The 25,766-nt window shown below is 32.7% G+C and overlaps 2 protein-coding genes across 4 annotated transcripts in view; one reads left to right on the top strand and one right to left on the bottom strand.

Annotated features, from left to right (window-relative positions):
- The window catches only part of Sap-r (prosaposin), a 213,936-nt gene extending 189,557 nt beyond the window's left edge, over positions 1-24,379 (bottom strand). For 2 of the 3 annotated variants that reach the window (XM_085806760.1, XM_085806769.1), the window contains exon 1: positions 23,834-24,368. In XM_085806760.1, the coding sequence (XP_085662886.1) occupies positions 23,834-24,113 (280 nt within the window). In that variant the 5' untranslated portion in view covers positions 24,114-24,368. Of the gene's footprint in view, positions 1-23,833 lie in introns of all 3 variants that reach the window. The other variant, XR_015038253.1, reaches the window with a different exon arrangement.
- LOC118183747 (glutathione S-transferase 1-like) overlaps positions 10,249-25,766 on the top strand; it is a 46,739-nt gene continuing 31,221 nt past the window's right edge. Inside the window, exons 1-2 of the mRNA XM_035353346.2 lie at positions 10,249-10,406; positions 15,746-15,879. Coding sequence (XP_035209237.1) covers positions 15,747-15,879 — 133 coding nt within the window. The 5' untranslated portion in view covers positions 10,249-10,406; position 15,746. The remainder of the gene's footprint in view (positions 10,407-15,745; positions 15,880-25,766) is intronic.

Genomic DNA, 25,766 nt, shown 5'->3' with positions numbered 1-25,766 from the left:
GAGCCGATCAATACTGCAGTCAGACTCACTAACCACTATCCCATCTGGATGGCATTTATCTTTGATAGTTATTAGAAAAGAAAGAGAATATACTAAAATGCATATAACGCCTCTAATGGCAAAACGAGTTACTTATTTTAATGCCCTAATATTTATCCACCGGAGAATTCTGCAAATAATTTAATCATTAACACTTTGTTTTCAGTAAGCCCTTCTGACTACGATGAAATATAAATAAATTTGACTCTGTATGCCTTCATTATAAATGAACATGAACATTTATAATGAAATCATTATCCGACTTATCTGGTAGATTTATATTACCGTCCCATTATTATAAATCTACCAGAACAAAACTACACGACCTTCCGCTCTGTAATAATGCGCTTAGAGGCAACAATTGCATTATCGTAATACATACTGTATTTTAATACAAACTGAAATTAACTAAAACTTTATTGCTATCCAAAATTTACATATTTGGATACATTATTTAAAAATTTTTCAACATTTATTCAATAAATTCGATTGCCATTCTTATTTTCACAAATATTGAGAATAATATTTTAGTGAAACATCCTTCATCGTTTTCAAATCAACAAGATCGAGAAGAGTATGCTGTTTAAAGGCACTTAAAAATGAACAAACAAGATTTTAAAATGGTTAAAAAAATCCCCACATTATGAGTTAGCAGAATCAGCAAAATAAAACCAAATTATGGCTAACTAAATTCTAAAAGGAGTGAAGGAATACGCATTTTTTTCTGCTGCGTGTTTATTTATAAACGCATTTAGTCTGCTCTCATTCAGGTATGGCAACGCACGCGAGAGATATATTTATACAAGAAGATATGCCTACGGGATAAACTTTATAAGGAAACTTGGCTCATATTTACGTTATACAGCAGCGCAAGAAAATAATAATTTTCTTTTGGTAGTTCTGTCAAATAAGAGTATATTGCACTGAAGGATTCAAGTCCTAGTTTTTTTCGCTTATTTCATAAAATTTAAAATGCTTTAAAGACTGTAACAGAGGTTCTTCTACAAATATGCTTTCATGAATGAAATCAGTAACGGAAAAAAGGGGAAATATTAAGCTGCATTCCTCCGCAGTTCCTCACTTCAGAGATCGCAATTCTCAGTTGTCGGAATTTACATATTCCAGAGTCTGTTAACAGAAAATTGTAAATTTCCCCAGTAATAATACGAAGAACTTTTATAAAAGAGCACTGATAGAGACAAATAATATTTTTTTTAAATACTTTGCTTAAATGCTTCGTTTGGTTCAATAAACCTTTAGGCTTTTTTAAATGCTATTGTCAGCATTAAAAGAATAAATATAAATTCTACGGAATAATTTGCTTTTAATGGACAGAAAAGGAAAAAAAAAAAACATAGCGAATTTTCGAGATATTTGGCAGGTTCGACATTACTTAAGCATTTAGATCCTAAAAATAAATAAATAAATAAATACGACCAAAGGAACGCTTTTTTTTTTTAACTTTTGTAGAGTTATCTTTATTTATTAAATATCATGTTCTTCACACTTAAACCACATAAAATTCAATTAACAGCAGTATCACAAAATACTTAGAATTTCCAAACAGTTTCATGCGTTGGAGACAAGGAGGTTAGAATAGAAGGAGGGAAGGTTCAACTCAAATGCTGAAGCTTGGCGGCCATGTTCCTGTTATCGCTGTGACTTGTGCAAGGAAGTCTGTAATTGCAATATTTTGCTTTCTTTCCTTTTTGAAGCATGTCAGCTTGTGTTGTATATGGATGCACAAATAGATTTTCGAAAATGATTCCTGGGATTACTTTTCAGGCGTAAGTAGTGATTTTCTTTTTTATGTAATTTGATAACTATGGTAAAATTATCACAATGTCATGTTGTTTTCTTTCCAGATGTGAAAAAAAGGACTTAATAATAATCGAAATATGTTAAATACATTTTAATGTTTCTGTTTATAGCTTTTCTGTTGCTAATTTTTTTTTTCATAAATTTACAAATTTGTGGGCAGTATAGCGATAAAAGTAAGTAAAATATTTACACAATTGAACATGTGGAAAGATGTATCCAAAAATATAGGTATAGGTATAATTGAGCTTTATTCAAGGCAATTTATTTGGGATTCATAAATATGAAACGCGCATAAACTGAAATTACTGAATTCACATAAATCTGTTTTATTTTATTAATATTTATTTTCTTGTTGTTATAAGGTTGTTGTTTGTGAAAAGAATCTATTTAAAACTTTCATTTAAAAAAATGCAACCTGTGACTATTTTTTTAGATAATTATCTGCTATTAATTTCAGGTTAAATATATTTTTAATGATTCTTTAATAAATTACAATATTGTGAATAAATCAGAAATATCACTTCTTAAAGGAAAAACTGGAAAGTACACCCAACAGGTTGCTAATAAAAACCTAAACAAATTCTTGAAATATGCAGAAACATTATTTTTAAAGGCTTTAATGTTATGCACATGCATTTAGATTTCGAACTATTTCTTAATGATTTTTCTGTACGTAGTAAATTACAGATATCATCTTTATAACTTTAAAACAAAAAACTAACAATAGCGAAGTATTTCATTATAAATTTTACATATTTTTAGTGGAAAATACACGCACGGAACAGCTTAAAAACACGCACGTTTCCCTGCCGTAATGCAATGTTTTGAAGTTACAAACATGGACGCCGCTTGTTCGGTGGCGTTTCATTCCCCGATAGTGGAGGAAACTGCGAACCCTCCCTCCTTCTATTCTAACCTCCTTGGTTGGAGATAACTTTTTTTTCTGTACAGTGTTGCCATTGCTCCCTTTGAAATCGTTGATTTTGTTAATAAAAAATTCGTTTAAGTTTAAAAAAAAAAAAAATGTGAAAAAGATAATAAAACAAATCCGAAATTCAAACTTCGAGCTGCCAGGTGCCCTTGTTCGCGTGGAGGATTGCCTCTAGGTATCGTCGTTTTTTCACAATACGAGAACCATACCTACATATCATGTACATTCTCCTTTATTAATTTCTTTTAAAATAATGCAGGGCGATAATATTTGGTGGCAACAATTTGAAAAGTGATGCAGCTCTTTACAGTCATTCAACGCAAAATCCCGTTTAGAGACTAATAGCCCCTCTGAGCTAACGCTCCTTTGGGCTAAAAAGAAAAAAAAAAAAGGCAACTACAATAAAAACAAAAAGGCAAGTTTTCCCAAAAAATACTTTTCAAATATGCAAATATATATACTTATTTATGGATACAGTTTACATATTTAACAAAAATCTAAAAATGTTTGTGCATTATGTCTTAATAAATTAAGCACAAATAGTTCATATCTTTATGTACAAAGTTAATAGATATTAATAATTAATAGTCTTATAAGGTAGTTAGTTACAAAATTAATAGCAAGAGTTATTTCATCTAATGGCATCAATGGTTAAAGCAAGTAACTTTCTTTTTACAATTTCTCCCTAAATCTAAGCAAAAAATATTCATATTTACTCCGTAACAGTCTCTGAAAAGTCAATAAATTTGTCCTGAAATACCTCTGTCCATTTTGCACATAAAGGTATGAAACGTTTTGTGTTTATCATACTAAAGCATTATGAACCCGTTACTAAATGGATTTTTTCTTTAGTTGAGGATGTTAAAAAGTGCTTTTACAACCCTTCCACTCCTAATGCTTACACTATGTTCCTAATATTCTGTACTTTATTTTGAGAGAGAGAACTGCAAATGCATGCTAATATCAACATTTATGGAAATCAAACCTCCAGACATGTATTTCGAATTTCTTATAAAATAAACGTAATGCAAGATAAAATTCTAATGCTAAATTTTAATAGTCCCTAGTCTTCTTTTTAATTTAATTATTTTCCCTTTCTGTCCTAAAAATAGTAATATGTAGAGACATTAGGCATTTTGAAAGCAAGAGAGATGAAAATGAGCAATGCCCTAGCCAGGGCTCGAACCACGAACCTCTCGAATACGCGTTGAGCGTGCTTACTACTACACCACGAAGGCGGGAGAAATACCTTATATACTCCCCTTTTAAAGGGCGATTGGGGATTAGGGGATCCAATTGCAAAATCCTGGTGGTGGAAAATCATTATCCAACACCTTTTTTAGTTCGGGCGCTACTGTACAGACATTAGGTTAGTTTGGAAGCAGGAAAGATGAAAAACGAGCAATGCCCTTACCGGGACTCGAACCACGGATCTCTCGAATACGCATCGAGCGTGCTGACCACTACACCACGGGGGCATGCTAAGAAGGCGGGAGAAATACCTTATATGCTAATAATAAAATTTTCTGAATAAAGTCTGCGTAATTTTAAAATTAATTTCCGTTATACGATTTTTAAACATCGTTAACGAGGCATATATTTATGTACATAAAGGCAAGAGCGAAACTGAACCTAAAAGTACTCAAAAGAAAACCTTTAATTAAACAAGAGAAAATCATTACCATCTACAACAGACTAGATTTCGTCATAAATACATTTATTTATATATGTTTAGCAATCAAAGTTAAGAGCTAGAAAAAAAAAAAAAAAAGAAAGAAAAAAAAAAAAAAGTTTAAATAAATGTAGGACAAAGATGGATTTTAATTTGACTTTTGTAATTGTCATCACGGAGCAACTTCAAATGCTAATCAAATAAACTAGCCATGCTTTTGATCTCAGCTAATTTTTCCTAACCAATTGGCAATAGACCTTTAAATTCATACATTTTAATTAAACACATCCCCGCAACAAGTATATGCTTAGCACCATTCGGCAACATATTACGTCATTCTTTCAACGAAATCTGTCCGCACTGGAAAATCTTTAGCCCAGTCGCTACTCAGGAATAAAACAAAGACTTCTGGCTTATAAATACGACTGCAGTTATTACGCATCGCTTTTTGACGCGTGCTGTTGCTTGAATAAACCACGTCTCCCGCTTTGCCTTCTTTCTCTGTTATCTAAAATGTAAACTGCGTATACAGACATTACGGGGTGCGTTTAGCATCGCTAGTGTGACACCAGTTTAAGCAAAAATGTATTTCTGAAGAATTTTTCCTTTTCAAAATAAAAATGATGTTTTAAGATCAAGCCAGTTGTGATTTTCTCCCCAATCATCTATCTACGCATTAGTTTTTCTGGACCATTTATTCTTGAGTGAACTGGTTTCATCTTCCACAAAAACTACAAAAATCATACATATACACACGATTAAAAAATATGTAAATTATAATTTAAATTAGCAATATCCCCTTAATGCTCAGCTTTTAATTTGTTTATTCCGGCTCTGAATTCTAAATTAATAATCTTTTCCTGCATTGCGTCATTTCGAGACATTTTTTTTTTTTTTTTTTTTTTAATGGACGGGCGCTTTAGCCTTGCGCCACTACAAAGGCCAGAAGTGGTGGCCATTTCATTATGAAAGCATCTAATAGGCAGCCACCGTCGCCTCCTATGAAGGGACGGACAGTTACAACCATGCGCCGGGCCCATCGCTAGGGCAGTCAGGGTCACTAACCACTATGCCGTGGCTTTTTAGTTTGGTTATTGGCCATTTTTATCCTAAAAATAGGAACATGTATATAATAATCTCTCTGAACTGCGTTTTTTTTAAATTAATCCTTATCATATGATTCTTATATACGTTCAAGATGCGTGTACTAAAGGGGTTATCACATTTAGCAACGATCCATCCTAGACGGGACTTTTCTGAGAAACGAGATTCTGATAGCATTGGTTTAAACGGGAGGATTCCTAGAAAAAACAGCTCCCCCGGAAGCGAACTCCCGCCTAGCTACGGAAACGATGTCCCGGCTACGCGGGATATTTTGAAACTTCGCGAAAATGTTCCATCTGCAGCTCTGTCCCGCGGAAAGATCAACCAATCAGACGAAAGTTCTGCTCCTGAAGGATCACATGATCCCAATCTGAGCGATAATCGATTACTGTTTGGCGTTCAAGTGAAAGTGGTAACCTGGCTACGTAGGTTTCGTGGAAATGTGGGGTTTCTGAGAAATGTCTCTTTCAATATTCAGTTCCGCATTGTGGAAGCATATGTGATAGGGAGTTTACATAACTCTAAAAGTCTTTCGACCAATAATAATAATACCAAAATTTGCAAACCAAATCTTAATCAACTAATGGAATTAAAAAGCGGAACCACAACTGTATTACTCTTAATGCAGCACTGTTTTGCAATAATCTATGCTCGCTTTTCCTGATTGCCTTTATCCAACTATGATGTAATCTGCAGCTGCTTATCATCTCCAATCGTAGTACTGCATGCATATGGGAAAATTATATATCTAAAATCATTGAACATCGGGTGCATCTGTCTCTATTACATATATTTCTATGCCGTATTTATAATTCAACGAAAATATAACATTTAAAATATCATAATATGTGTTTGTCTAGAACAGAAAATCTGTTATATTTTTATAACTGTACGAAACAGCTATATAAATAAGGCAGGAAGGTAAAAAAAATTTGGGAGCCTAAAAAGTTTCGCGAAGTTAGTGATCCGATTTTATCAATTAAAGTAGACTTTTTCAATTTTAGAGCAATTTTACAACCCATCTTTCTTTTAACACTTTATTTTGAAAACGTCTGCATTGTTTCGAACAATAGGATTGTTACTGACATACCTGCCGAAACAATAACTCTTAAAAAGATTGATATGTCAAGCCTCTAGATAAGTTGACTTAAATATTTCAGCGTGCACTAAGCCTAAAACATTAAGCAGTTTTACTAGATTTGAACAGAACAGACATCGCTTTTATCAGTTTTCATCACACTCTTACAACTTAAAAAAATGAAGATAAGCATTTAGTATTTGTTCAAATCCGAAAGTAAACATTCAGTATGCATTAAACACTGGAGATAAGCATTTAATGCCCATTAAAAGTTGAAGATACACATTTAATAACCGTTTCAAAACAGCTTCTGAGGTGCGCAATGATTTTAGTATACTCCAAAATATTCAAATAACAACCGTAAAGAGATGATGACTTAAAAGGATACGAAGGAGCCAAGCAGTTGCTTTCTAAAAAAGCTTCTCCTCTCTACCCCCACACACTAAACGAAAAAGAAACTAAAACATACAAACTAAATCTTACACTGGAAAAGAAACTACGAAAGAAATATTTTTGGAAAGAATTATCGCATTTCATTGTGCGCGATCATATCATGTTAAGTGCCTAGCACATATTATAGGCGTAGAAAATCCATGAATCCCAGCAACGGTGCAGTTTGATTTTTCACGTTTCCCGTTGTGTCAGATCTTAGTCTCCATATTTCCGTAGATGAATCAAAATTTTAACTTTTTAATAATAAGAGAAAAAGTTTAATTCGCCGACTCCCTAGTGAACAGATGCAAATTTAGTATATCTTAAATAAGTTCGCTTAAAATTATGTCACGCAAGGAAACTTGCACCTAATAAACACCTGAACTTGGTCGAAAGATGAAGTTGACATATTTCCTGTATGATAAATAAGTGAATTGGGATCATCTGAGACTTCGGAAAATGTAGTTCACATTGTAGTGCAAAAGGGATGAAATCATCTTTCGATCGTCACAACACTTCCAGTCTCACGGTCATCGTCACAACACTCCCAGTCTCACGGTCATCGTCATAACACTCACAGTCTCATGGTCATCGTCACAACACTCCCAGTCTCACGGTCATCGTCATAACACTCTCACGGTCATCGTCATAACACTCTCACGGTCATCGTCATAACCCTCCCAGCCTCACGGTCATCGTCACAACACTCCCAGTCTTCATGGTCAAACTAGCTATGGAGTTCTTAGGGCAGAGATAAATCACAGCTAAGTCACAACCACTTTATTCGCTGGATCTCTTGTCTAGTGGCTTCTGGTTGTTCTTGCTTGTCGAGATGGTCTGCAACAGTAATCTCAAACTCAAACTGCATGTGGGCTAAATGCTCGATCTGGGAGCAGCTACGAACCAGATCATATTTTTAAAAAAAATTTAAACACTTTTAATAAATCAAAAGACAAAATAATAGTAATAATAATATTGAACTTTAAATTTCCCTGACCTGATATTTATCAAAATGTAATAAAAAATAATAATTATAACACAAAAGAAAAAATTCCAATTTAAATTCCAATTTTTGCGAAATTTATTTTCTGCCTGAAACCTAAAGATTGGTACTTGCAAGAAATTTCTATTGGTTATATTTTGTAATTCAAATGCACTGACAGCTAAATATTAAATTTTAGATTGACATTTATTTCAGGTAATTCCAATATGTTGAATTATCCTCTAAATAACTCGTTTTTAACTTTAATCGGAAATTTCAGAATACTGAAGTGCCACCATCTGTTGGCTAGCAAACTAAATTTACTGACTGTAAAACAATGAGAAAGTCCTCCATATTGCCCCAGTCACGAGCCTGACGTACAAGAATATAGTGACAAAGCCTAACCCTATTCATTCTTTTTTTTTTCAATAACAGTCGCGCATATGAAGCTCAGTTCATATCTCTGTCTCTAAAAACACAAGCACCGTATTAGCAGCAAATACATAATTAAAATGGATTTGCGGGCCGCATAAAATTGCTTGAAAGCCTGAAGCCCACGTGCCACAAACTTCAGACCACAATGTTTTCAGGCAATTCAAGCTATTAAACATGATGTGACGAATATTCGCATCAATCTTAAATACACTGGCTTCCAAAAGCTAAGCAATCAATGAAAATTAGCAATTTTCGAAAGCGTAGTTAAATTTGAGCGTCTGTAAATCACTGCCACTATAGATGGCAGTATGCAAATATTAAGTTATAGCCAATCATGATTGCTTGTCCGAACATATGCTAATTAGACAGTCCTTGAAGACCATTCTAAAGAGTTTGAGAAGGTTCATTTAAATGCTGATACGAAATGTTTATAATTTTCGTAAGACAATGTTTGAAAATATTTGCCCTTTTATATTTGAAAGAAGACGAATAGCTTTTCGGTTTTTGATCTGAAATGAACCAGGAGAACGAAACAGGTTTTCTAAACATATTAATCGACTTTTATGAAGCTTTAATTCATTTTTCCCTGAGGAGTTCTGAGTTGAAGTTTCAGTAAAAGGAGATTAATTTTTATATTTTTATCTTGTATATTTTTTTCCCTTTTGAATTTTTATTTTTCGAGTTTGTACTATTATGAATCCTTATTTTAATTTTGGTTTGTTTAGATATTGGGGTAAACCTCTTATACACGGTAGCAATTATTAATATTGTTGAGGAATTGTCTTGCTTTGACTCCAATTTACTTTTAACTTTAGATGCTTTAAGTTTATATATATATATTTGGTTCGGCCGATCGGAACCAAAAAGGGAGGTGCACAACCGCACGTTAAAGCAGTCCTATATGCAAAATTTCAACATTCTGAGAACACTCTTTTTTAAGTTATGCGAGATACATACATACGCACATACAAGACGCCACGAAAAAATCTCTTCTGAATCCATTTTATATCAGTTTTATAATTCGTTTGGATAAAAAGAGTACTTTATTTTGTCCTTACGTACAGATGTCACACAAAAACATCGTTAAATTGCATTCGATAGCGGTCAAAAAGGATAGTTTCGTTGAAATACGATACCCGGTTTCGTTCATTACAATACTTCCTTTACTTCGTACAAGGAAGTAAAAATACGATCAAAATTCATAAATAAAATTTTTTAAAAAAATCGGATTTTAATCGTTTCGTTTCTATAAAGTAAATCATTACGATTAGTTCGTTGCATAAGAAATAGAAGTCGACATTTTATATGCTGTTTTTTATTTATCGCATTTATTGTGTAAAATAACACTTGTTGCAAAACGTTATTAAGAAATACACATAAAATTATTTTTAAATGATTCTACTTTTATATGCAGGTAAAAAAAGTACTTTTGCGTTAGAGGAAATGAATGAAAAACCTGAGGCCTCGTCCAATGGTATTGACTTCTGAACTTTATTTATAGCGAATAAATTCAGCTAAAAGAAAATAGTAACACACCATGGAAATGTTCAAACCAGTATGAAAAAACAGCTCACTAGAGCATTTTAATCATTCTTGCATAGTTATTTCGGATATAACTTCCACTGACCTTTACAATACCCATTTGCAACACATATACGCTCCCTGAGACACAAAGCTATGCCTCCGAATATCTCGGCAAAGAGTTTAAACTCTGAAGCTCGTCAAATTGAGCTCAACGTACGCCTTGACCTGTGGAGCGTTAAGTCTTTAAAGCCAGGCAAGACCTGACTGCCTAGTGCAATTGCAGGTTGGGCATCTCCTGATACAGACCTCTTCCTTTTTTTAGTATCACCACCTTCTACCACCGAAGGAAGGTTCTCTTCACTTCGCAGGCTTCAGACGCAAACGAAAGGTACATTTTTTTATGAAAACTATTTTTGTTTCAAAGAATTACTTTATAAAACATTTCCGAACATTCGAACATTTTCTCATAACTGGGAAACTATAATATTTTTAGAAACAGTATTAATATTATTTATCAAGTACTATTTTCAATACGAAATTATAAGTTATTAAGAAATGATAAAATATGTGGAATGTATTATAAAACTATGCAGAATATACCATGTTCGATAAGAGAACTTTTTTGGAAGCTAACGTATTTTATACAAAAATAATTTTTTAATGTTGTTTTGCATTCTGTAACCAATTAAGAAGTTTTTATTAAAGAAATATTAAGTGAAATATATACCAAACTCGTTTTTAAGAAACTAACAATTACATATATTTTAACAAATAAATTTATCTTTAAAGAAAAAATAAAAAAAATTAAGTACATAATTTTTCATTTGTTATATCTCTCGTTTTGTTACATTAATATATGCATCATCATAACTTGAAAGACGAACTCCGGAAAAACTGTGAACAATTCTCAGCAAAGAGCACTTTGCCAGTCCATGTAACGAATTAATATTCTGGGCAATATAACTTACAGTACGGTAATATTAAGAGAAATAGAAAAGATACACTATAAACAGATAGAATACCAAAAGAGGCGGGTGAAAAATTAACGTTATTGGGGGAAAGGAGTCTATTTTATTATTGAAAAACAGAAAAATTATTAAAAAGGGAAAAAAAAAAAAAAAAAAAAGATCAGAAATAGGTGATTTAAAGCTCTTCGAAAGATTATTTTTTTCAATTAGCGATGGATCTTTCTTGTTATAAAAGTATTAGAAATACAAGAACACACTCTTTGCCATTCGGCGATGCTTCTTCAACATACGAAGATAACAGTTATTTTATTTGGACTTCTCAATAACATTTTGCAATAAGTGGTATTTTTTATACATAAGTGTGACAAATAAAATACGTGCATCCAAAATAAAACTGACTGATAATGCGGGAAATTTTGAAGAAACGCCATAGATCAGGCGTTCGGCAACCTTTTCTTTTTGCTAGTTAAAATCAACCAAAATGCCGCTATTTAATAAAACGTTTCGGGTGAGTTGTATTTTCATTTTAGAATAATCTATTTTTGATGAAATAAGATACATTTTATTGAGAAAATAATTACAATACGTTTTAAATATAAAAATTCAAATTCTAATTATTATTAAAACAAAATAACTGAATGAACTTAATTTTTCTCTTCCATATCAAATCTATGGCTTCTGATGCTGAACATGTGACGTCAGTTTAGTCAACTCTTGATCAGTCGTCTTAAATCGAATACAAGCATCTGAATTTTCGGTAGTTAAAGTGCTCTTGTTCTTACTTAAAATAAATACAGTGTCTCAAAAAAGTGATGGGACACTTGTGCTTTACAAAAGGAAACTGTAGTAAAATAAATTTAAAAAACAGTAAAAAAAATTTTGTGGGTGTGTTTCATACTTAAATTTATTAACAATTATTACATAACATACATTTTCTCAAAATATTAAAATATTAATTTAATAAAAATGCAATTGTTTAGAACGGAGCAAAAAATAGCACACATAAGTGATGGGACACTTACTTTTCCATCAAATATTTATCCAAAAATTTTACTTTTTAAAAGGTTTTAATATTTTGTTGGATTTCCTTTTCCTTTTAAAACATGATTTAATCTTCTTGGGATGGATTCCACTAATTTTTTTTGTGATTTCTGGGGTGATTTTACCCCATTCTTCTTGAAGCACCGATTTTAATTGTTGTTTTGAAGAAATGGTGTGTTTGCGAATTCTTGATTCCAATTCTTGCCAAATATTCTCTATGGGATTTAAGTCTGGAGATTGTGGTGGTGTTTTTATTATTTCAGGACAGTTATACAGCAGCCAGAGTCTAACGTTCAAAGCAGTGTGCTTGGGGGGTCATTGTCCTGGTAGAATTTAAAATCGTTACGAAGGATCAATTTTCGTGCTGAAGATTTCAAATTTTGATTTAAAATGTCAATATACTTGTACTGATCCATTTTACTGTCAATAAAAACAAGATTACCAACTCCAGCGGACGACATACACCCCCATACTCCTCCTCCACCATGTTTTACTGTTCGCACCAAGTTCTGCTTGCGAAATTCTTTCCTGGGTTTTCTTCACACCAAGATTCTACCGTCAGAACCAAATATATTAAATTTACTCTCATCAGCAAATATAACTTCATTCCAGTAATCAGAGTTCTTATTTATGTTGGATTTTGTCTGAGTTTTCTATTCTTTTCACTTACGAAGAATTTTTTCCTGGCTGCTCTCCTGTTTCCTGGCTGCTCCATCGAATTATTCTTCTAATAGTCTCAGGATAAATTATTGCCAATTGCTTTTGAGTAAAAATAAATACCCCAAAAGATATTTTTATTGCTTACTTCAGACGATTTTTGTTGCATAGTACGTAATGTGCCATCACTTATGTGAGCCATTTTTTGCTCCGTTCTAAACAATTGTATTTTTATTAAATTAATATTTTAATATTTTGAAAAAATGTATGTTATGTAATAATTGTTACTAAATTTAAGTATGAAACACACCCACAAAAAATTTTTACATGTTTTTTTAATTTATTTTATTACAGTTTCTTTTTGTAAAGCACAAGTGTCCCATCACTTTTTTGAGACACTGTATATGAAAATATTTGGTCACATTTGTAAGTTGAACCGAATGCGCACAAAATGGCAAAGGCAGTTTTTCGGCATTCTGGATAAGGGATCGCCGTTGCCAAACTTATCGATTTCTCCTTGAAATTATGTTACAATTTTTAGTCCAAAGGGGCTTTGTCCCTGAAGGACTCTTGTTTTCGTTTCGCGATTTTGCGTTTAAAAGGCTGTATCACATTTCAGGCTTTTGCCACCAAATACTATCGCTCTGTATTATATTTGAAGAAACTGAATAATGAAGAATCTGCATAAATGTATGTATCTTTCACGCATCGTGATAAAACAACGGTAACTAGTGCCACCCAATTTTGAATGACGTAATCTTACTGCGAATACGGGCAAGTGAAAGCCTAAATTTGAAATTTGGGATTTGTTTTATTGCCGATTTCATATTTCGTAAAATTTTAACGAATTTTTGATTAACAAACTCAACGATTTAAGAGCGAGCAATGGCAACACTCTACGGAGGGGGGGGGGGGACTTTTTTGTCTCCAGCGCTAGGAACTGCGTATCAGAAATTCTAAAGATAAGCTCATTTTAAAATCATTTTGCGACACTGCTGTTGAACTAAATTTTATGGTTTAAGTGCAAAGAACATGATATTTAATAAATAAAGGTAACACACAAAACGTTAAAAAACGCCCTTTGGACATAATTTAAAATCTGAAACTTTTCAGATTTTATTTATTCTTTTATTTTTTAAAAAAGTAAAAATACAAAAATGCATGCTCGTTACTGCAATTTTTGTAACAAAGATGTTATTGTTGTTATTTAGTTTCAATTTATCTTTTTATGCATTCTTCAAGTGCTCGTTTCATATTTATGTTTTTTAACTTATTTTTATGTATTACATAAAATTTTCGGAATTCAAGTAGATCACTTGAAATTATGAAATGGGTCATTCGGTGACCCGCAGGTCACAGGTTGACAAGGTCTGCCATAATAGATCGTAATCTTCTCTGTATATTTCTTTTCTGTTCTCCTCTCCGTTTCAATGGTTTGTTTAAACTGAAATTAATATTTCTCATATTTTGATATTTTCCCGTTCTTAATTAAGTCATTTTAATTTCAAAAACAAAAATCAGAAGCAAATCTCATAGATTTAAAAATTCAAATTCGTTTTGAGTTGAATTTTGCTTATTAGTAAAAATTCAGTTCTGCGAGCTTCTAACAAATAGAGCATACTATTTTAATTAAAGAACCTAAGAGAAATATTTGTGAGACTTTTACGACTTTTACATTTTCTAATAGTTAAAAAAAATTAATTGTGAACTCTTCTTTGAGGTACTAACCTCTAATGCGTAGTTTTCAGACTGTACGTTTTTTCACTCTTTCTCTCCGAATCAAACTTTTCACAGTACTTTTCACTGTACTTTTTCACTGTATTTTTTTCATAGAAATTCTGCCTGCAGTCAGCAAGACATTTAAGGAATTTTCATACAGGAGTATAAAAGTATGAATACTTAGCAGCTGACTGACAGTCTTCAGCTGATACATTAACGAAAACTATCAAATGGTCCGGCATCCAAATTGGCGGATGTGTGCCAACGGATTGAGGATAAACATTAATTTTAAAAAGTTGAATCAACACTTTTAGTGGTCCAGAAGACGATATATTAATGAAAGGGGTAGAAACTATTAAGTATTACCACTGAATGAAAATAAGATCTTTAATTTATCTTCCATCAGCATAGACAGTTCTCGGTTTGCCGAGAAAAGATGTAAAGAAGAAAGTACAAAATCTTTTGTTTATCTTTTCCCTTTCAATAAGACTGTTGTTGATTAACAAATTCAGCAATTTATAAGCTATGTTCTGCAACTGCATAAAGCAAAAGTCCTTCAATTTATCTTGCATGTGCCCTCACATTAGTCGATTCTCAGTGCTGATATTCAGCAAAGCACGCAATCATTAATACAGCTTTCATATTTTAATCAGTCTACATTCATTAACAAATTGACTGCTTGAAAAGCCGTAAATACTGTTTTCGATAGCTTCAATTTTTATTTTACTATATTAATAATATATCAGACTGATATAAATTAAAATACATTTAATTTATAATACATCAACTAATAATTTTATGACATTTTCAACTTTGTTATAATTAATAAAAGATGCGTCTAATGCCATTTATTACGTTCACAATTACATAATCTTTATCAATGATAGTTTACAATCTTAATGTTTCGATGCCTTTTTTAAAATTTCTTACAATTTTTTTATCATAAAATCGTTTTTGAAATATTGTCTGTTATTTGAAATTTTTAGATTCCGGTTTTACCTTAATTATGGATTATGTCTTAAACTGATAGCATTTTAAACTCGAAAAAATACAGACGCATCCACGTATTATAACCGTAGTTATTAGCAATTAAAAAGAAAAATATTACATTTTCTCGCAACCTCTTATTTTCGGGTTACACTTTTAAGCAGTTTTACTGAAATGATCTGAAATTTTTTTAAGCAAATGCCTTTATTAAGCAATAACAAAAAGTTTAACTGTAGTAATTATGTAATGATTCATATATGTCTCATCAATCAAGTTTCTGCATCGACAATCATAAACTCACATACATTCATTCCAAAGACTACATTCTAAGAACCTTTAATCTGTTTCTTTATAGAATGCCCCAATACAAAATCATCGACTACACATTCACTACTGCAGCAGAATTAGCGAGAGCCATCTTGGAATATGTCGGCGTATCCTATGAAGATGTTAGATATGACAAAGATAAAGCAGGAGATGCAGAGAAAGGTAAGCAGCGTACTCAATGACGTTATGATTTTTTAACAATGGCACATATTTTATTTACGGAATTCCTAGGATTTGAAACGGATTAAAATGTCATAATATTCACTCTCTATCTCTCTCTCTCTCTCTATATATATATATATATATATGACATTAAATTCAAAATAAGTAATTAAAAGTAAATTAAAAAGCCTAAGACTTGCGCTAAAGCAGCAAAATAATAAACCAATAATTTATAATAAGGAAACTTTCTATATACCATCTCCAAGGAACACAAATTCAATGTAAAACCATGAATAAACAAAACTTTTAGTCCGAATTTAAATTAGTATTTTAAATAGTAATTTCAATCTCCTTGTTTAAAAACATAAAAATCTGCTAAGAAAACTCTTCAATCGCAAAAATACCAAGACTAAATATTTAAGTAGTGAAAAAGTAGCTATTGTCATTGATCGCAGATTAATCGACTTATCAAGGGGATAAACCAATCGACTATCAATTTTCAACAACTAAATCAATAGAGAGTGTTTCATCTTTACTTTCAAGTAAGCATCAAATTATTTGCTAAATGCGAACCGTAAGTCACAATAAATACTCAATCCAAATAAAGACATTAGTCCATTTAAGCCAAAAAAGAATTCTGTTAAACAAAATAGCAAATAATCTTAAAATTAAAGTTTCTCGATGCAAGATGACGATACAACAAAAGATATAAATTTCAGATTTTCTTAATTTCGGTCTTTATTTTGGCATGATTCGCTTCGGATAATTTTGGTATGTTTTGTTCCGGATGTTATGTTACTAAATACCGGAAGTACAATTAGCCACTGTGCTTCCGGTATTTGATTTTTGCTTATGTTTATTCTGAATTAGATATGGGCATTATATAAAAGCTGATAAAAACTACTGCTGGGTTATATACGACAACTTGCAAATTATTGAAAAAGTTAAAACTTAAAGTTTACAATACTAACTGCTATGACTTTGAAAATCTCTGTACGTCTCTTTACCACTTAAAGAAATTTAAGTCTTCTGGAGTTCACAACATTTTTTTCCTGAAATACTTAATATATTGGATTTAAAAAATTGGAAGAAATTTCTTTTATTTCTCGCTTTACAATATATCAAACATTCAAAATTTCTTTTCCTGCAAACACAAGGTATTCCAATGGGAAGTTTCTGTTCTACTCAGCTTTGTAACTTCTTTTTGTTTTCAGAAGAGTTTAAATTTCTTAAAAGCCTTTCTGATAACATTATTTATATTTATGTCATAAATAAATAAATATATATATACCAGTGGATAGCGTGTTGCACAGCAGCATCACAGGTCCAGGGCTCGATTCCCGGGCTGGGCAAGGTTAACTCAGCCTTTCATCCCTTGAGTGGGTCGCTTGAGGACTAAACACCGGAGCTCCTGCTATAAGCTAACCACTTGTTTAGGTTATATGGTCATGCACTCCAGGGCCCAAGCCCAAGAAAGCAGATATCAGGGCACTGCAGGTCATGCCTCACTAAAGGTTCACACGAAACGGTGGTAAAAATGTTGTAACTTGTTTAAGCCGAGCTTCGTTGCTAGGTAACCAAACCTTGCTATGTCACAAAAACTAGTTCAGGGATTTTGGCAAAAAGTTCGAAGTTTTCCACTCTATGCCGACTTGGTATAAAAATCAAACAATCAGAGGGAAAGCGCGAAACTTATCAAGCGGAAAACAGAACGGGAAACCTGTTGACACATCCACGCATAAGTAAATTTAGCTTCTCTAATTGGCTTCGGCTTAAACCTTGTTTCGCAGGTGTGAACGTGATTCCCGCATTTTATGCCTTATGACTATGCCTCTTTGACATTTCTACCACCGTCTGAACGGGATCTAAGGGCTAATGTACCATTAAGTTTTACATATACAGTGAAAATCGTTTAACACGAAACTTAGGTTACTGAAATATTTTCTCGTGTAAAAGGGTATTGGAAAAAAAAAAAAAAAAAATAGAGTACATTTCATTTACATAGATATGTATATATGTATGTATTTAATAAAAATCAATGAAACAAAAACATCCACTAGAACTTAATTTAATACAAAATTTTCAAGTTTTTTGAAAAACAAAATATTTTTTGAGGTTTTGGAAAATAAGCTGAAATTTTAATTAGAGCTGTCTTTTTTAGCATCAAATTGTCAACAAATTGTTATTCATTTCACCATTGGAATGTGCATCTAAATAACTGCGCTTACTTTTCATGATGTTCCTCATTTCAAATGACGTGGGAACAGGAGCTGCATTATTCATTTCATTTTCGTCGTCGGAATCTGCATCAATGATATTTTTTTTAGCTTTGGACAAACTCCAAAATGTCTTTGTTTGCCATAATTCAGACTGTACACACATTATCATCATTTACCGCAACGAATTCTTCTGATGATACAGTAGGATAGTCTAATAATACAGAAACTTTCTCAAACAATTTCATTAAATTGGCTTAATTTCAATATCCTCCTCCTCCATTTCTTTGGATCAAACTCACTGTCAAACGTGACCAAACTCAATGATTTTTTTACACACACTACAATATACTCGTCACCAAAAGCTAACTGAGGAGAGATGAGATGTTTTTGTGTGGCGTATTTCAAAGCCAAGCCTTTCTACGAAACATGCGAAACCACATTTCTTTCATTTCACACTTCTCTTAAATCTCACCGGTGATGCTGGTGTTTTCCATATTTTGTTTATTCCCAGAAAGGAAAATTTTTTCGTGTTAAGCGATGTTCGTTTCATGTTAAAAGAAGAACAATGCATGAAAATACATAGTAGTTTGTCGGGACTACTGCATTATTTTGTATTAATTGATATTTGGTCTTAAGCGTTTTCGCGTCATACATATTTCACTGTATATATATATATATATATATATATAAACATATAAAATAAAATAATCTGTTTTAGCTGGCGTACATCGTATCAACGGCATTTCCATACCTGGAAGTAATCTTTTGTAAGCTTCTTTTGAGCAAGCAACTCATAACACATTCCTTTTTCTTAATTTTATCATCATCCCAATTTTATTATATTTCAGTTATTATTATAATTATTTCACTCACCCAATCCTTTGCAAAAGCATCTTTTAAAGAGCTTATCAGTCGGAGAAATAAACTACAGTCATTGTGGCTGCAGAAGACGTTACTTTTCACCAAAAACTGCAGAGCCAGAAACGTAGTGCCCATTTTACCCCATTTCAAAATCCCCTTTATTTCCCACACTGGCTTTGAACGCAATCAGTCCTTCTCATTAAAAGCTTTGACTCAATACACGATTTGCTAACGAGCAATCGTTTGATATCCGAAAAACGTGAGAATCATGATTTGTACATTCGTTACCTTTAAATACTACATTATTTTACCTACTATTCATGACTGAGAGGAATTATTAGGTTAAGATTTAAGATTTACCAGTGAACATTAATAGTTCGAAGAGGTAGTAGTTCAAACTTGGACAAAAGAGACAGTTACATGGATATTTTCGTGGTTTCCAAAAACCAGGATCTTCAGAAAGAAATCCTTGCCTTTAAGAAAATAGTCTCAGTGTGTTTTGCCATTAACGCATAAGCAGCTACGTTTTTTTGGCCATCCATCACATTTAACTGAAATGCTTTCAAGGGAAGCAAAGTCGAAGGTAATGAATGGCAAGTTATCGACCGTCATCAATTCTAATTGAAGTTTTGCTTTCAGTTGCTGAAAACACATGGATGCTTCAAAACATCTTCTCTGAAGCATGGTTAGGGGAAAATTAGAGTTTTTCTCCTGCCGGCTTTTCAAATTCGACTCACAGATGTACACCACTTAATAGTTTTAAACTCTTTAGAAAACAAAAATTAATTACAAAGATGAGTAGAATAGAAACTTCCCATTGGAATACCTTGTGTTTGCAGGAAAAGAAATTTTGAATGTTTGATATAGTTATTGTAAAGCGAGAAATGTAGAAATTTCTTCCATTTTTTGTAAATCCAATATATTAAGTATTTCGGGAAAAAATCTTCTTAACTCCAGAAAACTTTCGTAAATTTAAATGGTAGAGACGAGTAGATATTAAAATTCATTGTGAAAATGTTAATCAAGTAACAAGAACACAATAAAATTTGAAAGAAGTGGTTGATCAAAATGAAATCAATCCTTGAACATAGTGATCATTTGAATACCATTCTCCATAACCTCAAATGTTACTTTTCAGTTTATTAGCAGTTAACTGACAAGTCTCAAATTTTATGCCCTGAGCTGTTTTATTTTCAGTAAATGTTTTCATGAGTTTCTCTGATTTTCACAGCAGGTGTCCTGATGCACAGCAAGAAATTTGCTCTATATTTTGAAATGTTTCAGAGATCACCTATCATTCACACCGAATAAATGACTGATTCGATAGAATACGATCCTTGGAATGCATCAATTCCTTCTTTCAATTAGTATTAAAAAAATTCATTACAATTCAGTTCAATGTTTAATTTTTATTTTGACATTAGAAACGTCGTTGAAGACGTCTTCTTTTTAGCACTGTTACGGTCAATTACATTACGCTATACCATCATACATTATTATTCATTGCACTATTCATAATCATCCACACACCTATGTTGCCAATACGCGAAGCAAGTGCTGCCATCGAAATGTTTAATTTATCTTCTGCGGCCTCGCAAGCCGCCCGTTTCTCAGAGTGCCGTCATTCTGCGAAACATAAGATCTGTAATTTATTTTTCAAATTTAACCAATCGATAATTACTTAACAAACTGAGAAATTTAAAAACAATAACCGCACTTTTTAATATGCTTGTGTTTTCAGTATATAACTGATATAATGTAAAATATGTTTAATTTAATAAAAAAGACGAAATGATCCCGTACCAGGCGCATAATATACAGCGTTAGAAATATCACTTGTTAATTATGGTGTTTTGTACTTACCAAACACCATAATTAACAAGTTCATAAAAATTATCTACTGATTATCTAAACTCTATCCGAGACTTCAAATTATTTACATGAGTTTTCGCGTCTTCATACTTTCTTAAAATCTCACTACTATTTTTCCAGCTTCTGTACTATAATTCTTAATTTAAAAACAAATTCAATTTTGAATTACCAAAAAGTCTGCAACAGAAATAGAATACAGAATCTTTTGACACGGAAAATATCAACCAAACAGCCAAATCTCTTGACAATGTGTTCCACATTTTTAAAATTCTGTGCTTCTGTGTTCAAATTCGTTGAATGAACTTAGAACGTTAAAGGTGCAGTTACAACAAACAATACTAACTTACTTCATAACAGCACATTTCACATCCCCTACACTCTAAATGTTACACAAACTGTATCACTACCAGAATCCAAATGGACCCGGCAGACTTCATTTTGCTATTGTTTAAATCTGACTTTTATTAAAAGAGGGAGGGAAAACGTTAATTCAGAATTTCTCACTTCGTAGCGCGGTCGTGTATGCAAATACTCACTACTCAGAACTTAGAAGCTTGTCTGTTCTCGTCTGCTGTGCATCTCAAAATATAAGAATGGCCAGAAGCCTGTCAATTGCTGTGCATTTAATTTTATTTTACTATTCCTTTATTTTCTAGATTTAGGCAATCGCAATATATTTTATAAATATATTAATAAATAGTAGAGATTAGACTAGAAATTTTATGCTGCGAAGCCCGACGTATCCGGTTCAGTAACAATTAATGCCATTTAAAACTAGGTTATTTGGATTACGTCACAGCACAGCCTGAGGAGACAAATACGGATACGGGTTACGGAGTTTCTTATGTGGCTTACGAGGTGAGGGGACATTAATAAGCTAAGCTTCTGAGGGCACATGACTTTGATGAGCTAGAGGATGAAACTCAACAATTAAGAATGGAAGGAAATAGATGTTTTCGTGAATGATTTTTAAAGGAAACTGGCTCACATTTAAGCTGCACAAGAGGAAAACCACGAAAAATCCGCAAAGCCTAATCATTCAGATCGAAATACCAGAGTTAAGCGATTTTACCGCTCGCCACTGGTGTGTCCAGTGTCATTTAAGACTCAAATTAGGTCAGCACAAAAGGCTTAGGAGAGGCATTAAAAAAATAAATGCCATTAAAAGCAAGTTCTGATAACTGGAGCCTGCAAAATAATCAAAGAAGGCAAGCACGTTGGAATTAGAAAAAGTGATCTGCGGGAATAGGCAACAGAAGTGAAAGAAGTATTTTAAAGAAGTGAAGATATTGTAGAGACATCAGGATTTTTTGGAAGCAGGAAAAATTGAAAAACTGGCAACTCCTTCGCCGGGAATCGAACGGCGGACCTCTGGAATACGCGGCCAGCATGCAGACCACTACACCACAAAGGCACGCCAAGAAGGCGAGAGAAATACCTTATGTACTCCCCCTTTTTATAGGGCGACTGGGGTTTTAGGGGACCCAATCGCCAAATCCTGGGTGGGAGAATCATCATCTACCACCCTTTTAGTTCGCGCCCCACTGTAGAGACATTAAGATTTTTTGGAAGCAGGAAAGATTGAAGAACTAGCAACGCCTTCGCCGGGAATCGAACCTCGGACCTCTGGAATACGCCCCCAGCATCCAGACCACTACACTACGGAGGCACGCCAAGAAGGCGGGAGAAGTACCTTATAATATAATAGTACTTTATAACTTGGCGACAAAATACGGCGGCGGTTTAGAACACAAATCTCCTTTTTATAACAAAAAAAAAAATCAATACCACCGGTTGCAATTAGTCAGATGTAAGTAGCATTTGCTTTACTACAAGGGCATATATTTTAATTATATGTTTATTACCTTCAGTTCTCAGTACAATAAAAAATTGATGCGGACTCCTCATGACTTGCACGGCTATTAAATTATACACATTTTTTACTGAGTTATTTCCTCGAATTACATTAGAGATATATTTTTCAATCAATCAATTTATTTTTTGGCCAACTGATAGAACGGCAAAATTTTCGGTACACAAAAATACCACTTCAAAAAAATCAAAGTTTACTACTTTACCCAAAAACTCAAACTCAGTAGGCAAAAAGACACTGGTGTTGGTGCACCAACCGGCTTAATTCACTATAACATGCTACTAAAAGTTTCAAGTGTAAAAAAAATAAATAAATAAATAGCCGCCACGTTAGGCCTAGCGCGACTTGTCCTTTTAAATTGTTGATAATTCTACAACTACCGCATTCAGGCATAAAAACCTTAACCGGAACATATAAACAACATAATTCAGTCAGTTTTAATGCAAAAAATGCATAGTTTACCTACATATTTCATACATACAACAAAAATAAACAGAGCTCACCGAGCTGGGTAAGAGGGTGGGTATATATTATACATCAGGTTTAATGTTTTAAATACTTACCTCTTGAAAAATTATATTTGATGCATTTAAGCAGACGGTAATTAATAGTTCTTGCATCCCTCATTTATATTTTCCAGACGTTTAATGCAGGCAATTGCAACAAAAAAGGGAGGTGAGCAACTAGATGTTATAGCAGTCCCATATACAAAATTTCAACGTTCTACGGCTAATCGTTTTTGAGTTATGCGAGATGCATACATACGTATGTATGTATCTCGCATAACTCAAAAACGATGCATACATACGTATGTATGTATCTCGGGTATGTGTACGCACAGCCGTCACGAAAAAGGTCCCTTCTGAATCTATTTTAAATCCATTTTACAATCCGTTTCGGTAAAAAGAATCCTTTATTCTGTCCGTACATACATACATCACGCCAAAAAAAAAAAAAAAAAAAAGTTCAAATGGATTCGAGAGCGATCAGAATGGATATTTCCGTTAAAATCTGATAATCAAAATTTTTCGCGATTACAAAACAAAGAGACTGAAAGTTAAAAATTTTTTATCCGGTGCATCTAAATCAACACGTCATTAATAAACATATAATAAAAAGTAATACTTACTGTTGATTCCACTGAACGTCTCTTCTTGGAGTTGCACACTTGCATTTGGGTTTAGATATGCAGATCCATCCATCAGGGTCGTATAATATTCGGTGGTTGAATTATCATGGTGTTTAAAGAATAACACGTGTAACAGATGAGATGATTCATTACGTGACGATTGATTGTGAGGCGGATCTACAGGTATTGCTTTCGAAAAATACGGCCTTAAAGCCAAAATAATACCATAAGTTATTCCTCCAATTACCATAATACCGAAAGGTATACATGTTCTTAACATGATGTAATATTAAAAGATACTTAACTTGAGTTGCAAGTGATAATATTAAAAAATATCCTAAATCAAACTGTCTGAGATTGTTCGTAGTTCCGTAATATGGGAGTAAAATAATATTACTGAATGATTACATGTAATTCGACTTTTAATGTGATACAAAATACGACTGCATGAACAACACAGTATTCAAAACACGCCTGTTTAAATAATATATGCGCCTAAACAAAAATAGAGTACGTTTTTATTTCGAACTTTAGTTACTAAGCGCACGCTAGAGTCCAGCACACAGACAGACAGACAGAGTACGCGCTGCGACCTTCTAAAGACTAAAGTCACAGCGACGAATAAACAGTTTCCGGTATGTTTTATTCTTTTGCTATAATGCTGGGTTTGATTATTTTTTAATTCAAACTTTTAAAAAAAGGAAAATTGCTGAAAAAAAATGTTTTAGTTTAAAAGACTAAAATTATGACTATCAGGTAAGGTTCGATAACTTTCATTTAAACCGTATTAAAATTTGAGCCTCCCTTTCTAGGCGTCTCGTCATTCCAGTCCTTTCAGTTCCTTGCGGCGTCAATGGCGACCTCCGCGGTGAGCAGAGCGCTTCGGAAAGGGAAATTCCCTTTTCTCTCTCTCTCTCTCTTTCTCTCTTTCGTTGCAAAAATACTGTAGTTCTCGATTAAAACGTTAAACGATACACCGCGATTTCGGATATTACGCTGGCGGATATTATGCTGGAAAACACATGGAAGTAGTCAGTGCAAATCATCTTCAAAGAAATTTTATTGGACGATGTTAGAAAGAAAACGGCGGCTTCAAATTAAGCAGCTGCAAATAATGAGGATATGAATATATTCCATATATTGAGTATACTGAGTATATTCCAGCTTAAAATATGGATTTCATTGAAATAGTTGAATTGTCTACGATCTAAAATTTCAGTTTGACAGAGAATAATGTGTTATATATTTACATTATGTATACTGTCCATTATATTTGCCTCATGTCTGTATTTTTCTTTTAAGTCCATAATAAAAAGTAAAATAAAATAAAACAATGTAATTGCTTCGAAGTGCGCTTTCTCATCTAGCATTTTCAAAACAAGAGGAGAAAAGTGAAATTTGGAAAGCTTCAAATCTCAGCCTAATACCCTAAAGAAAAATCTATCATTAAAATTTTCAAAAAACTGAATATATATATATAAAGGTCGGATATCCGTATTCAGATTCCACTTTAACACTTGAAAGAGGTTTATAGTTAATATAGGCCTACAAGTTTAAGAATTAATTTGCAGAAATTCAGGATGGAGAACATCAAATCATAAACAGTGATGGATATAAGTGAATGCACCACTTTGCATTTTCTCAAAGAACGGAAGGAAAATTGTAAAATTCATTATTTTTATCAAGCATAAATTATTTACATAATCTTTAGAATGTTATAAAAATAACTATAAAATGTTAAATTAAAATTTAAATTAATGAACTTAGAGAAGTAAATAGAACTTTTCAGCCCATGAAAATGAAGGACGGAAGTGAAAGCACAATATTCAGTTTTATGCAAATTAATTTATATGGCGTCATTCTGTACATACCAATAAAAGTTATTTTAGGTAGATAATAGTTTTATTTACCTGAAGCAGTTATTACTACTTAT

The sequence above is a fragment of the Stegodyphus dumicola genome, chromosome 1, assembly GCF_044657685.1.
Source record: "Stegodyphus dumicola isolate Sdum_Otavi_A_Nest chromosome 1, ASM4465768v1".
Classification (NCBI taxonomy): domain Eukaryota; kingdom Metazoa; phylum Arthropoda; class Arachnida; order Araneae; family Eresidae; genus Stegodyphus; species Stegodyphus dumicola.
Note: the sequence above shows the minus strand (reverse complement) of the source record. Positions and strands in the feature narration are given on the sequence as shown.